Source organism: Lichenostomus cassidix, chromosome 2 (genome assembly GCF_008360975.1).
Source record: "Lichenostomus cassidix isolate B80296 chromosome 2, HeHo_3.0, whole genome shotgun sequence".
Taxonomy (NCBI): Eukaryota; Metazoa; Chordata; class Aves; order Passeriformes; family Meliphagidae; genus Lichenostomus; species Lichenostomus cassidix.
In genome coordinates, this window is record NC_139482.1 from 125,881,793 (window position 1) to 125,897,330 (window position 15,538).

At 35.4% G+C, this 15,538-nt stretch overlaps 1 protein-coding gene across 1 annotated transcript in view; it reads right to left on the minus strand.

Moving 5' to 3' along the window:
• Positions 1 to 3,595: 3,595 nt before the first annotated feature.
• MMP16 (matrix metallopeptidase 16) overlaps positions 3,596 to 15,538 on the minus strand; it is a 173,458-nt gene continuing 161,515 nt past the window's right edge. The window contains exon 10 of the mRNA XM_085053146.1: positions 3,596 to 11,775. Coding sequence (XP_084909272.1) covers positions 11,441 to 11,775 — 335 coding nt within the window. The 3' untranslated portion in view covers positions 3,596 to 11,440. The remainder of the gene's footprint in view (positions 11,776 to 15,538) is intronic.

The following is a 15,538-nucleotide window of genomic DNA, read 5'->3' on the forward strand; positions in this document are numbered from 1 at the left end:
GATATGTCTATATCTCCTTACATGGTTTTGATCTGTTATTATACATAGGCATTCCTGTTCTGAGGCTAAATTTGGCTTTAATGCTATACAATATATATACAACAACAGCTATTCATCTTACAGCAATATATACCAATTAAACCACAATGCCTTTATGAAAATTTTTTTCTGTTCTCTTATTTATTGACAGATTTTTTTTTTAATTACAACACAATGAAACGATGGTAAGTACATAAGATGCAATAGTATAAAAAGCCATTTTAACCCTTCCCTTGTTTAAGACACTTACAGCAGACAAGAACTGCCCCACCCCAATTCCCCCCTTCTCAAATGAAAACAAAAAATAAATATAAATTAATAAATATAAAACAAATCACTGCACAGCCCTTAACTCTTTGATTGCCATGGCAAGAACCATAATGATGATTCTAGCGTGTGACGTTCGGTGGTTAAAGGTTGCCGCAGCAGTCAAAGGGTTATAGCATTGTAAACATAAGTACTTTGTTGAAAATGTTCAGTCATGTTAATGGTCTACAGCAATGAGATTATTATCATGACCCCTTGACCTTTAATGACACAACAGTATAAGGAGTTAAAGAGATTAGCTTGGTGAGCTGTTACATAGATTAATTAACCCATTTAGTTTAACAATGCACTATGAGGTCTTGATTTACTAACAAAAGACAACTTGTGTATAATAAAACACTGTTCAATGCATTGATCAATAAAATCAATGAAAAAAATCAGTCTAAGCACCACAAAATTTTGCCTGATTATATCTGACAGTCATAATACACTTTAGCACCATTTAGTCAGCCTTGCATTTGCACACAAACAAGCTTTGTGTTTGTCAGTAGAAGCTACCTGAAGGAATAACATATGTCAGTTATAAAAAGGTTACTGTATAGAATGCTGTGTGAGCCAATAAAATAAAATAACAATAACAATAATAAAATGAAATTCAGTTGCAGAAAGCAAATAAATGCTCCAGTTATTTTGACACTAACATACATTCTAATAAGCGGAACATGGGCATGAAATGAATATGGAGTTATGCAGAGAAAAGGGAATAAAAATGAGAAATTTGTTTCACACAGAGACATTTTCACATCTATGTTCTGACTTATTTGTCAGGATTTGAAAATTAAATTAACAACTGGTGAGTGGCTGAAGATGTAGAGCTTAAAGAGTTGATGTTTAATGTGTGAATTTTATGGTCATGTTACGTGTAAAACCACTTTCAAAGATGCCCTATCAACTGCACAAACACCCTTGTCTCTGCATTAAAGGTTGGTTTCCTCTTTCTCAGACATGGAGGATAAACAAGCAAATCACTGTGTAGGCAGAGCCACAACTGTAGTAGCTTCTAGCTAACATATTGGAACCAGAACAATTTCTGCTGGAATTATAGGGATGAAGAAATGTCAACAAGAAGGAAATGGAATCAGCTGCTAAAACAACACCCAACAAGCATAACTAAGAGAGAAATCAAGTTCTGATAGATACCAGAATACAGCACCTGGAGAGAAAGCAAGGTGCATGTTATTCATGAAGAGAAACAAGGATGTGTATGAAGCTTGGAAAACAATGTACTCTTCTTGTATATATCCGTATCAAACTCTAGTTGACCATGGACTGACAAAACTAGTTGCACATGCTTTAACTGCTAACAATACTACCACAGGACTGGCAAGGAGAAGAAGACATTGCATCCCTCAAACAGTTTCTGATCATATAGGAACATCTACAACATAAAGTAAACCTCAGAAGTCAAACACCTGCACCTTTCTCTGCAAACTGTGACTGAATTGGGCAATGAATCTGAGACTACAGTAGCAGATAACAGAGAGAGCTCTTTATAAATATGTTATTTGTGATACCTGAAAATTATGATCAATCAGAAAACAGTGCATAATAGCAAAGCATTCTGCCATGAAACAGTGCTAGCCTATTGTCGCTGTTGAGCTGCTAGCAGAGTAAAGAACCCAGTTCTCAGTGGCAAGAAGGAAAAAGACCTTTATTGTTTTGATTTCATCATATATATAGAGTTTTCAAAGGTCACCCAGATTTGTCAGTCAGAAACCTCCCCCTAGGCCTGACTGGCCAGGCCTGCACCATCCAGATATTCTGACACTGTTTTTAATAACATCCAAACATTATCTTTATTTATAAAACACAAAAGGAATTCTCATGGGAAAGACCTGTGCTAGCCACAGCCTATTACGCTACAACAATAAGCTAATGGTAATTGATGTATGTTTATGAACTGACTTGTGGTAGAGGAAGGAGTTCAGCCCTAAAATTCTTGTCTGAATATCCATAATACAGATTATAGTCATCGGAATGCAAAGCAGAAAGAGAACTGGATTTAAAGGTTAAAGATGAGAACTGGAACCACTGAAATAACACAGACTATTGAAATGCAGCTTTCTAGTCTGATCACCTTTCAGAGATGTCATAAGCCATGGATGCAAATGGTATGCAATGGCTGTCATCACTAATGGTATGTCTCTGCTGTTACACTATTGTACACCTGACAAGTCAAGTAGTTCCAAGATGCAAATAAAGAATCCATGATTATCAGTGCTGGCTGTAGCATCCCTTTTTCATAAAGAACTTAAGGATGGCAACGTCAGTGGATGGTAAAGGCTTCAATAGTCTGATGTGAGTAAGTTAGAGTTCAGTGTTGGGTTCTGGACAATGAATGAGATTCGAAAGATATATATCAAGTTCCTCAAATATTAGCAGGAGATTTGAGAAGGTACTACCTCTTCACTGTAGACATAAAAAACCGCATTTCCTAGTGGTAAACTGTAAAAAGTTGTATATGATTAAATGAGATAGACAACAAAATTTTTGGTTTTGCTTCTTTGTATAATGAACAGATCATCTTCCACTTGCCCACCAAGAGAATATAAAACTAAATATCACCTTCATTAGTCAGGAAAAATGTCATGGTGCAGTGAAAAAAGGGGGTGGAGGGGAATAAGAGGTTTGACCGTATTCATAAATTTATGTATAGAAATAGAAATAGATGATAAATCCAATGGCCATAAAAGTATTTCTGTCATATCAAACACTTCAGGACTATCACAGAAATAGAGATACATGGCTGTAATATAGACTAGCAGAGGCGAAAGGCTTTGCTCCTTCAGTATTTCATTCAGTGGAGTTCTTCAAATCATTTTGGATCTAATTTCTGAGAACATAAGGACATTTTACTGTGACCAGTTCATGCACAGAGATTCAGGTTGATATTATTTAACTAAATCTATCTCAAAAGATTTTGATTCCACCAGATCAATAATGTTCTATATATATTACTATATATACTTGCAGTCAGGTTTAGAGCAACTATATTGAGAAGCTTTTTGACTGACTGCTCTCTGGTGGGTTATGACTCCAAATACACAATTCAGTGGACTTCCTAGAGTCTTACATGTATCTTTATTACTGGAAGCCAATAATACTTTCCAATCTACCACCAACTTCTTGATATTATATCTTCTCTTTTATTGTTGATTTCATTAAATTTCAGTGGTGTTAGTGGTCCTTGTCTCCATCTCTTTCTGAAAAATTACTGTTATACTTGCAATTGTAAGCCAAAATGTGTTTATTCATTTTCTTTATTATTTTAGAAATCAAAAATGAAAATGTTCTTATGCTGCTCTTCCTGTGTCTGCAGGCTTTGACCAAAAGACCTAGCTGGTTTTCCTGTGGTCCTAGAAGTTGCAGAAAGAAAGTTCATGACTAGTTTAAGTTTCCTCTGAGAAAGACTTCAACAGGGCAATAATTTAAAAGTGTATTTGTCATCACTGTGATCCAAGGACTGCTATCAGTATGCTTTCCTCTGAAGGTGGTAGCGTGTCTTAGATGGTGAAAAGACAGGATAATGAACCTTGATCTATCCTGTAAAATGATTTTCAACCAGACACAGTAAGACAATACTGTGCATGATTTGACAAGTGATATCTGCATGTCACTTGCATGTTTTGGAAAGACAGTAAAGACAGATGTTATGTTTGTACGTGTATATATATGTCAAATATATATATATATATATATATATGTCAGAGTAAGAGTTGGAATAGATTATTCAATTCTGGATTCCTATTCAAGGTTAAATTTGATTGAGTATAACAATCTCAGTTATTTCCATAAGGTGTGAATATTGGCAGTGGCTATTCTGAAAGGTCTTTTTAATTGCTTCCATCTGCCTGGTGATATACAGCCAGAGTTCATAGCACTTCAGCATATGAGGTAAAACACAACCATGTACATACAAGCTGCAGCTTTGCCTTGCAGGTATGAATTGTAGTTGTCATAATCATTTAAAACAGCACTGTAGGTTGCTGATGATGTCTTCTGAACGCTTGTCATCATATGTATAATTTCCTAAATTACATAATTCTACTTATATCCAAGCAGACAAACTGCTGCGAGTTGACTTCAACTCCCATGACTTTGCTCCCGTAAAATATGAAGGTGATGGGTATGGGAGCACTGGCAATTTTGTGGCAATGGCCAAGCATAGCACACACAGTAAGTTTTTCTCTGTTTAGAATCATTATATGCCCAAATATGAAGCAGTCCATTAACCTGCAATGTATCAGCTGTAAACCAGTACTTTTTGAGCTCTAGTTAATATAATCTAATTTTAAACACTGACAAACCATCACTTTATACTACGGAAGAACCTATTTTCTCTTCTTTAATGTTGCAAAATGACAGTAAGGGAACCAAATTTTTTATACCTTTTAAAAAAGTTAGCACTGATTACCTGCTGACATTAAGCACTTCTAGCCTCAACATGGCACATGAATTTATGCACAGCCACATAAGCTATGAATGTGTATGCAAAATGGCTGTTAAATACCAACACATCAGGATGGAAATATGAATTAGAAACATTCTTTTATGACTCAATACATAACCCTGCAAGTGATGAACCCATATGGACATTCACTGATTGGCAGAGTTCACCGTTCTGTTGCCAGTATGTAAATCAATACTTCACTAAAAACCCTTCAAACTCCATTGTCATATTATTAAGGACTAACCAGCTTACTTTAGGAAGTTATTTTATGTCAGCATTCTGTTACTAATCCCAGTTCCCAGAAAGCCAGTTCACAGAATGATGGATGGGTAAATGTGTTATCCAAGACACGTACATGGCATAGAATGAACGTGATTATTTCACAAGATGGAGAAAAATATTCAGTATATATTTTACTGCAAGAGCAAAAGAAAAAAAAAGCATGAAAGGCTATCAATTTAGATATGCTGCTCCAAGAAGATTAAGGTTGTAGTTATAAAAAGGACATGATCCAATTTCATATGGTAGAAATTACTATTAACTAAACAGAAAACCTTGGTTTATGTGGTGGCTATAATTATAATCTGTGGACAATGTTATTCTACAGAAGCAGAAGAAACTAAACTGTGTGACTGGGAAGCTTCATGCCATCATAAATGGCTGCCATGTGTAATGATCATTGTTTATGAAGTTTTACCGTGACAGCAAATAGCACTATGCTGCATGCACATCCAAGTACAGAAAATTGTCTTTAGCATGCTAGTTTACATCAGCCTTTCTTCATTTATATCTTCTCTGCCTCTAAAATTTATTTAATCTATACGGTAGGTAGACCAGAGCAATAATTAAGGCCATCTCCACAAAGTAAACATACTTTATGTAGGTCACTCACAGAATGTCCCCTTTCAAAGACATAATGAGCAGCTGCAACTCCAAATGTTAATTAGCTGACCATAACTGGTAGATGATATGCTGAAGCTTATGTATACTGGGAAAAAAGACCTGTTTGTGATGCATGTGTTCAGTGCTGTCTACATCCTTCCTTGAAATACATTTTGATTTTAGGAACAGATGCTTGCTGCGGTTACACATTGATGATCCTTCAAAATATGATCTTCTGATTATTATTGGGCATTCCTACTTACATACATACATATATCAAATAAAGCCACATCATACAAAATCTATGCTGCCTCACATTAGAGGCTACCTTAGATCAAGCATCAAATGGAACCAGTTTGCAACAAGTGATGGTATGCTTCTGATGCTTACCAGATGCTTTCAGCATTGATGGCACTGATGACAATGTCTTTCTCTATCAGCCTCTGACATCTCAGATGGCAAATCACAAGAATGGGTTAGACAGAATTGACTCACACATTACATATTTTTCATGAGACTAGTGGCAGACAATTCACTGAATTACATGCATATATCAGAGATCAATTTTATGAGCACATGGTTCATTTACACCTGATTTTGTAACTGACATATGTTTTTATGGACTTATCTCTCAAGAACCACTCTGTCTGCAGTCTGCGCAGTGTGAGCTTAGGAAGTATGTCTAACATTACAGTGCTGTTGTATCCCAACCATACCATTGTATTGAATAACAGGTTATCTGTTCCTCAGCTTCCAGACAATATTATTTGATCTACAGCATAGCTGGACACCTAAATGGCCAGTGACATTTATTTCCTCAGCTGATAATAATGACTTCCCTTATGGCTCATAGAGCTGCAGTCATCTATTTATACTTCTGGAAACAGAGATACGCAGAGACAGTCTTGACAACAACAAAAGGCAACCTGGGAGCTAGTGCTCTGTAAAGGCTGCTTCACATCTGCCACTGCCATGGTGCTTGGCATCCTTCACCTCTCCAGTAGCTGATAAAACTTAGGCCATGTTGTGAGGAGACATGGGAGCCAGGACGGAGCAAGCTCCTGCAGTCATATCCTTGGTCCTCCACTCAGTCATCTCATGCTCTTTCCAATGCAGGCTGCTAATGGTATGGTAGCTTGTATTTCTACTTCCTTAAAAGTCCAGTGCCTGTAATATTCACTGTTCAGTTAACTATGTGGTTTTTTTTAAGGTTTGTCCTAACAATGGTTCAAATGCAAAAAAAAAAAAAAAATTAAAAATTAGAATAGGCATGTAATGCTTCCATTGCTAATAGGCAGACCAACTTACTAGTCTATGCACTTTGTTCTAACCAACAAGCTAGAATTAGATTCTATATAATTTGATACCAAAAGCTACATTTAACTGACATTTAGATTGTAAAGTAAGACCCCAAAAAAAGCTGCTAATTCAAAAATTAGGCCTTACACTCTGTTCTTAACCCACAGTGTTAATGGCACAGGAGTCTTGATCAAGCAACTGGGGATGTGAAGTATGCTTCTAAGAAAAAGTGTAAGTCTGCCCTTATGTTTGAATCTATTAGCTTATGTTATTTTCATTCACAAAATTAGCCTTAAAAAATCTTTTCCTTTAATTATCCCCTCCCTTTTTCCCACTTTGAAACAAGAAAAAGAACAAAAGTTCATAGGAATATATAAAATATGTGTTACATTTATTCAGGAGACTTGAAAGGGCTCCTTTGGAGCCATTTGAGTCTCTCCATCCCAGCCTATCCAGTAAATATACAGTTACATATTTTTAAAATGTATTTTTTGATAAAAACTCATTTTGTCTACAGTCAATAATCTTTTCATAGGTTTAGATATTGACAGGCCAAAGGAAACACTGCCATAATCTACTCTGGCCTTCTGCATCATAAAGACCATAATACTCTGAAGATACACGACCTTGTGAAATCAGCTTGATAGACTGTAGCTGATTAACACAACACATATTCAGTTTTGCATTGTTCCACACTACAGATCATGACCATATCAATATGGAAATGTTTATTAAAAAAGTTACGGCACATGGGCAGGAACCCAGATTGCAGAACTGAAAATATTTTCAATTTGATTTTTCTTAATTTTGATAGTTATAGGCCCCTATAGAGAAACAACTATTAAAAAAAAAAATTGTCTTAGAACTTTTACTAGTTTGAATTCAGAATTAGATCAGGCAACATCACTAATTTACTCTGAACTTCTATATTTTGAAACTAGCCAGTATGCATTTGGAAATTACAGTGAACACAAATGCTCCTACATCTTTTACTTAAAGCAAACCTTTATGACTGCATAACAACCTACTGAAAATATGAGTATGTAACAGGAATGTTGACACAACCTTGCTTTGCATGACATAAACATGCCAATATAATAACTTTTTCTCCCTTTCTCTGTATATAGCATATATGCACTTTTAAGTAAAAGAAAATAGATTCAACAATCAACTTATCATGTATTCATGTACCTACGATGTACCATATACCAAGCACTAGAATTATCACACTTACCTTCCTGCATAATTACAGTTAAATTCTCCAAACAAAAATATTTTTGTTACCTCATCAACGAACAACAGTCAACATGCTCAGCACTTCATCACTGTCAGGGAAATGGTTGCAGAAAAAGTTAAAGCTGCCATAAAAGATATTTCAAAATTGAAATGAAACTTTCAAGTGAATAAAAAAAATTATGAGATGCTGTTCTGACTTAAAAATAACAAAAAGTAAATACTCCTATTTTAGAGGAAAAAATGCAGAAGAAGTAGTGCTTTTAGTATTTTGCTCCAACTATCCAAGGGAAAAAATTGGAACAGCAACATCAATCATTGTGTTCTGCCTATAGCAGAACATAAGTTATAGTAGTTTGTTGACAATAAAAATTTCTCAATGGATTAAAATGTGCATGTCTGCATATGTGTGTTTGTGTGCTTTTTTAAGTATACAAACACACACATCTTAATACATATGACAAACAGCATAGAATTTCAAATTCACCAAATGAGCTCATCTGCAGCAAAAATCCTGTGCAACTAAATTGTCAATAAATCTATATTTTCAGCAACAACTGACTTGGATTTACTAGATAATGCTATGGGCTGATACTGGTGCGCTTCTAACCTACAGTATGCAGTACTTCTACAAAACATCTCCAAAATGCCATCTGCATTGCATATTTGTTGTAAAACTATATTTTTTTGTTAACCATACATATGTATATCTGTTTATGCTCTAAGAAATAGTTTTGCAATGCTTTATAGCATGCCACATATGTTCACAAGTCTTCAAATCAATATAAAACCATGTAATTGAAAAAAAGGCATACTATTTTTCATGCTATGCTCAATATAAATATAAATTCAAGGCAGTCAAGCTATCCATTACCAAAACAATAATAATCATAATATATGTATATATACCTACACTCTCTAAAAAGTGATCCAGTTATGTGGATTTAGAAACCAGTAAGAAATTGGCTGAACATAGTATAAAAGTCTCATTTTATGTAAAAGCCCATACTGGCCATTTCAAGTATTTTAATACTTTCCTATAACCTTTTCATTAATAACTAGATATTTGTAGAAATAATAATTTTATACTGAAAATTGTATTCAAGTTAAATAAAAATTAACTTCTGCTGTAATTAATTTTTAGAGTGTGCACGTATACATAGCAAAATACCTTGCTACAGACCTATCATAAATATTTTACTCTATGTCATTTCTCTCCTACTAAAACACTTCAATTTTTTTTTCCTCAAATTTTGGATCATGTCTATCAGGCCTTTCAAGAAATAAAACTCATCTTAGTTCATTTGCAACACCAGATTCCCTTCAGTTTGTGCCAGTTTGCAAGTTAAAGGTCAAAGACATAGGACAGTACACTTTAAGGAAATTCAGACAGTGAAGCTGTTCACAGAAGACAATGTTTAACTTGGTAATGACAGTCAACAGGTCAATAATCAAGTTCAAGGCAAGCTGTTCATTGTTGCAAAAGCTACTCCCCTCAAATCCTGGCTTTCATAAAAAACCAGGTGTCTGACTTTTGGGGTGCATCATTCTGACCATCTTTAGTAAGTTCACAGCCCAGTGACTGTAAAGCCTATCACTGCAAGAAGCAGCTCCTAAAATCAATAAAGAGGTCTGTCAGTTGCTGACTTTTCTCTAGGAAAAAAATATTGATACAAACCTGCTCTGCAGGTCACATGAAAATGACAATACTGCTGTTAGCACAAATTACACAGAATGACAAAATGTTTTGGTGGTCGTTTGGCTCTGTCAGTGATACCATGTTTAACTGAAGGCCAGAAATTTTAACCCTCTGAGAACTATGATGAACATGCAAAGGGGTAACACACCAGAGGATACTCATGCAATATCAGAGTCATCATCTTAGCTTTCCTTTGAAACTGTAACTCTACCTCTGCAGAGGCAAATCCATTTGTCATGCAACATAGTTTCAAAAGAGAAATCCAAGATGCTTAAGATAAGAGGCTAAGCTATAAAATTGTTGCCAGCTCAGAAAAATTCTTGGTAAATTGTAGAAATCATTAAAATATGTTTGGTTTCTTTAACAAGAAAGTAGCTGGTAAATATATTTTGTTTTTTATTCATGTTACAAATGCTTTTCTATCAATAATGCAAATAATTAAAAACACTTGCAGTCACAAGAAATCTGTTTTGAAAAATGGATTTTCTTTTAAAACCTGTATTACCCAAACACAATTCTGTAATTTAATGATGACCAAGATTAACATCCACCAGACTCTGAAAACTGGATGCAATAGTTCTCAAAGGGTTACACCACCAATATAATACCAGTGTTAAGTTGCTCAATAGCATGTCTGTTGTTTTAGTTCATTGAAATCCACTTCAGAGACACACTGCTTTTAACCATGCTTTGGAATGAGTGCTCCCAACAGACCTATAAAAGGCCTGGGGCAGTTGGCTTGGTACAGCTTGGGAAAGATAATGTAGGAAAACCAACCAAAAATCAAACAAACCAATAAAAAGGTTCTGCTTGAATATAGTATTGAATATGAGTTTAAAACATTGAGGACATAGCCCAGAGCAGCTGTAAAAAACACAAAATGAATGTATTATTAAGGCTGTTACTATATTGCAGATATTTTGGCCCCTTGTTTGTTGGAAAATGGCTGTCCGAACAGTCTGAAGTCCTGCGTGTCATCCGAGTCTCCCACCTGACAAAACTGGAAGTAGGAGTATAGGACTTTATCCATAGCAGACAGAAAGCAATCCTCTTTGGAGACAAAGCTGTTTTGGGTCTTCTCACGTTCCTGAAAGTTCCATTGTTGGTTGTTGTGTTTCTCTAAAAAAATTCACTTTCAGCAAAAAATTTTTCAAAGGGGAACAGGCCTTAAGGGAAAAATGTAGAAACATTGGAGATATTTTTATTCCTCTTCATTAGTTAATCCTGATAGTTTATAGGGCATTGAGCGTGCAGAGGAAAGGCCTAGAATTGAATGACAAAGAAAGACAAAGGACTGAAGAAACAGCAGATACTGTGTATCATGGAAGCTTCCCAGCTGAGCGAATCGCCACTCATGCGCAGGACAGGCAACCCCCTGGGTTTTAAAGATCAGCTTTGTTTCAGACTGACAGATGCCCGCTCCTAGCTAGGAAACTGCATAACAGCTCTTGTGTTGAATCTCAAGTTACCACAAACTCCTGGGAGGGAAAGAAAAAAACCAAAACCCTACATCACACCCACTCTTGCATAGAGCGTTTGCAGTACAGTATGTGGCGGGGTGTTCCTTTCCTTTTGAACTGGAACACAGTGTAAACCAAGACAAGGAGGCACAAGGCCAGGATGCAGGGAATGACGATGGCTATGGCTTTCACAGTGCTGGCTGTGTTGTCCAGTTTGATGACAATGTCAACGTCATCTTGAGGGCTGTGTCGGTCTTTATCTCGATCTGTTGGTCCATCACAACCCATAAAATCCTTGAGGATGGATCTGGGATAGCCAGGTTCCACCCTGAGCATCTGATTATTGAATTTCCAGTACTCTTTTCCTTTGTAGAAATATGTGAAGCCTGGGGAAGAAAGTTGCAATTATTCATGGTCATATCAAATCAAATCAAGTCATGTCGTCAATACACCATGATGGAAATTACTGGTTTCAATTTTTTTTGTAATTAAAAAATTCAAAAGATATAAGGAATAGACTTCAGTTATAGATCTTTCAATATCTTCTTTACAAATTTTATTTCCATACTGTCTCTAGAAAATCTAACTTTGGGTTTGAGAGTTTTGTTTTGGGTTTTTTTGCTTGTTTATTCAATTGCTGTTCTTTTATTCAGTAAACTGGGACTTAGATTCATTACTACAAAAAAACCCCAAAAAAACAAAGAATTCCAGAGAATATAGTCTAGGACAAACCAAGGTTTGGCCAATTTGTTCATTCACTGAAAACCCAACTAGAGTCAGAATCCTCAAGGACAGGACTTTAAAGCATCACGACCTCTTCAAGATGGGAAGTCTACTGAAACAAACCGCAATGCTATGCTATGTTACACTATCCACAAATGAGAACTGACCCTCCTTCATCTCACACAACCTATTGCAGTACTTCATAAGGAAAATGGATGAAATAACAGCATCTTTCACAGGAGAAAGCAGGTGTAACCAGATTTAAGTTTTCTGTAAAGACCTGATATTTGTTCATTCAGGCACAATCCAATGCTATTTTTAAAAATGTTTAAATTGAGAAAAAAACTTGAATCTTGCTGAAAATCTATATTACTTTATTATCCCAGCTGAAAAATGACATTGATCTGGCAAGACACAAACATTAAGTATGGGTGAACTTCCTCCTACTGTTTCTGAACTGAATGGAAACAGCTGGATTTTTCCTGTTCTTCACTTTATACATCACAGCTTATTTCCTGCAGTACTAAAGGCTACTAAAAGCGACTGGGCACTATTTGTAGTTAACAATGCTTCCTGAAAAGGCTGCTAGCTGGCTATCTAGAAATAATATTATTAACCACCTATTCAATCAACAATTATTTTCTTTCCATTCCAAAAAAAAAAAAAATTAGATTGTATATTTTGCAGCTCAAACTATAAAAAAGTCTTCATCACCTGCTACCACTTTTTAGAAAAACTTAAGTATTTCAACATTCCCCTACATTAGATATTTTTTAAATTTTAATAGCCTTCCTAGCCAAGAGGCCATTTTCCTTTCCCTAATCCCTTACAGTTTTATTACCTGAAAATATGCTAGTAGATTTATAGAAAGATCTAACCCAGTAAAAAAAAAAAAAAAAAAGAAAAAAGGAAAAAAAGTACTGAGCGGTATAAAAACAGTAGCTAGATCTGTTCAGAAAATGCCTTCTATTCTGATTGAAATAAAACCTAAAAGAGGACTGGAATTCTTTAAATGTTACGAAGTTTTAAAATTTAAGCATATATAAAGTTCCTTAAAGTAATCTGTAGTTCAATTGAAAAGCATTATCAATTGCAAAATTTCAGTATTTTGAACCACAGTTACCCTATCTTTGCATTCCATATAACAATATGTATTTCAGAAAGTACTGCACATCCTGGTCATGGATCAATATTTCAAGTATGGAAATTAGATATATTATCTATATCAATGCTCTAATACATATATAGACACCATATACAGAAGTGATATCTCTAAATCCATATGCATACATATATGCAGAATACATGTTGTGTGCATCAGGGATACAGGTATGTCAAAATACAGATTTTAGTTTGTATTAATTGGCATTATGCAGCGAAAGCTCAAATTAAAACTCTTAAAATCAAAGCAGCAAAGGAATTGCCAGCTGCAGGAGATCCAATACAATTTTTTTTCAATCAGAGCACATTTTCCACTAGAAAACTCTGAAGATAGTTTGAACATTTCTGCCATTTTTACTGAGGCAGGAAACAGGCTAATAGTCAGTTACAGCTGAAAGATGGAAGTTACCAGCAGAGAAGGACAGTTCTAAGAGACTGAGTAGTTTTACTGCTTCTGCTGACAGAACAAATGACTTCACAGGACTGTTGAAAGTGATTTCACCTAATCTGCTAGACATGTTCAGCCTGCTTTGGGAGCTGCTCCTTGCAATTTTCTAGGTACTAGTTATTGAGAGCAGTGAGTGCAACACTTGATTCAAACAGCACTGAAGGACTTAGCAGTCACTACCACATCAAATGTGCTTGTGTAGCAAGTGCAAGGCAAAAAAAAGGCCAAAGGACTAATGAAGTACACTACCTTTTCTCTTCCTTCTGCCAAAAATTGCTCCACCATCCACTTTAGCAGATTTACTAGCTGGAAGGTTAAATTTTCTGTGCTGCTCTCAAGACAGAAATAAAGATTTCTCCAATTTGGAGAACTTTGTGTGATCGCAGATTCCATGCAGCAAAAGAAAAGGAGATTTCTTCTCCACCTCCTCCTAAGATTTTCTACCATTTTTTTCTACCAGATTTTGTTGTGGTAGAAAACAAATCACAATACAGGAAGTAGCAGGGAGAGTTTCAAAGATGTTTCCTGTACCTTATCAAGCTTTTAGGATACTGAGTCAGGACACTGACTAGAGTAGGAAATTGTTTTTTCTCATCCTTCCCAAGACTTAATGCAAGATCACCCAAAATTTTTGCCAACCCTGAAGGAAACCCGCTCACGATCGGAGTTATTGTAGGTGTTACTTGCACAGTTTGCACAATTGAAAGACAAAAGAAAGAAAAAATAGGCTTTAAAATGAAATGGATTCCCTGAAAGACATGCTTTCAAACATCCTCTTACGGAGGTTTATAGTAAAAGTTCTGTATCAACTCTGCTTCTGTCCAAAGAAATAAAAGCAGTTTCACGCAAAATACAATCAACTTCTTTCCAACTAAGCTGTGGTATTTCTTATTTGCATCTGCTTTTGTTTCTTTCTCTCCTCATACAAAAAACCAGCAAAGTTGTGAACTGTTTCATACGAATTCTATTCTCTTGGTTTCAGAGAAAATGTCTTAGGGGTCTTGTTGGGAACCTTATGGTGTCATTTTCAGTCCCTTTTTTCTGCTCTGGGGCCTTTATAGGCTTTCTGAGATGCTCAAGAATTCCCTCTTTCACCTCCTCCACAATCTCATGTCATATTTTACTAACCTCCTTATCCAAAGAGTCCGGCAGACTATCAAAACCACTGGAGTTAGAAAGAGAAGTAGCTTTTATGCAATCAGAAGTTCTTCCTGCCTTAAGAATGCATGCTCTGCCTTTGCAGTGCTTTCAAACTTGCTGGTCTGGGTGTTACAGCAAGATGATTTTCATTTTTAGTGGGAGGCATGTGTACCTGAGCTCAGTACAGAATATATATATATACACATACACACAGATATAGATGATAGATAGATAGATACACAGATATAGATATATATACATATTTATATATTCATTTTAAATGTAAGTCTTTTGAAAAGCACTTAAAAATAATTGATGAAAGAGGTTAAATCGATTATGTTTTCCTGTGCATTCATAACGTTGGTGACTATTTCCACATATATGTGTATCTACAAACAGTTAATTACTGAGTGTGATGTATGCAGAATATCATCTTGACTGACCTACTTTTCAGTTAAAAGTAACACAAAAAATCCCATCTAGTCAAAAGGCAAAAATATAGACAGGGTTTCTTCTTCTGGATAAAACAGACACAAAGACAGGAAGCAATTAAATATATTTCTGAAAAACCCCAAATATTTCCATGGTAAATTACTTAATCAAGTTAGAGGTTGAAATAGGAGACTAAAATGTTTAATAAAATGAAATAAATCTTTTTATTTTCCTATTAAAAGGAA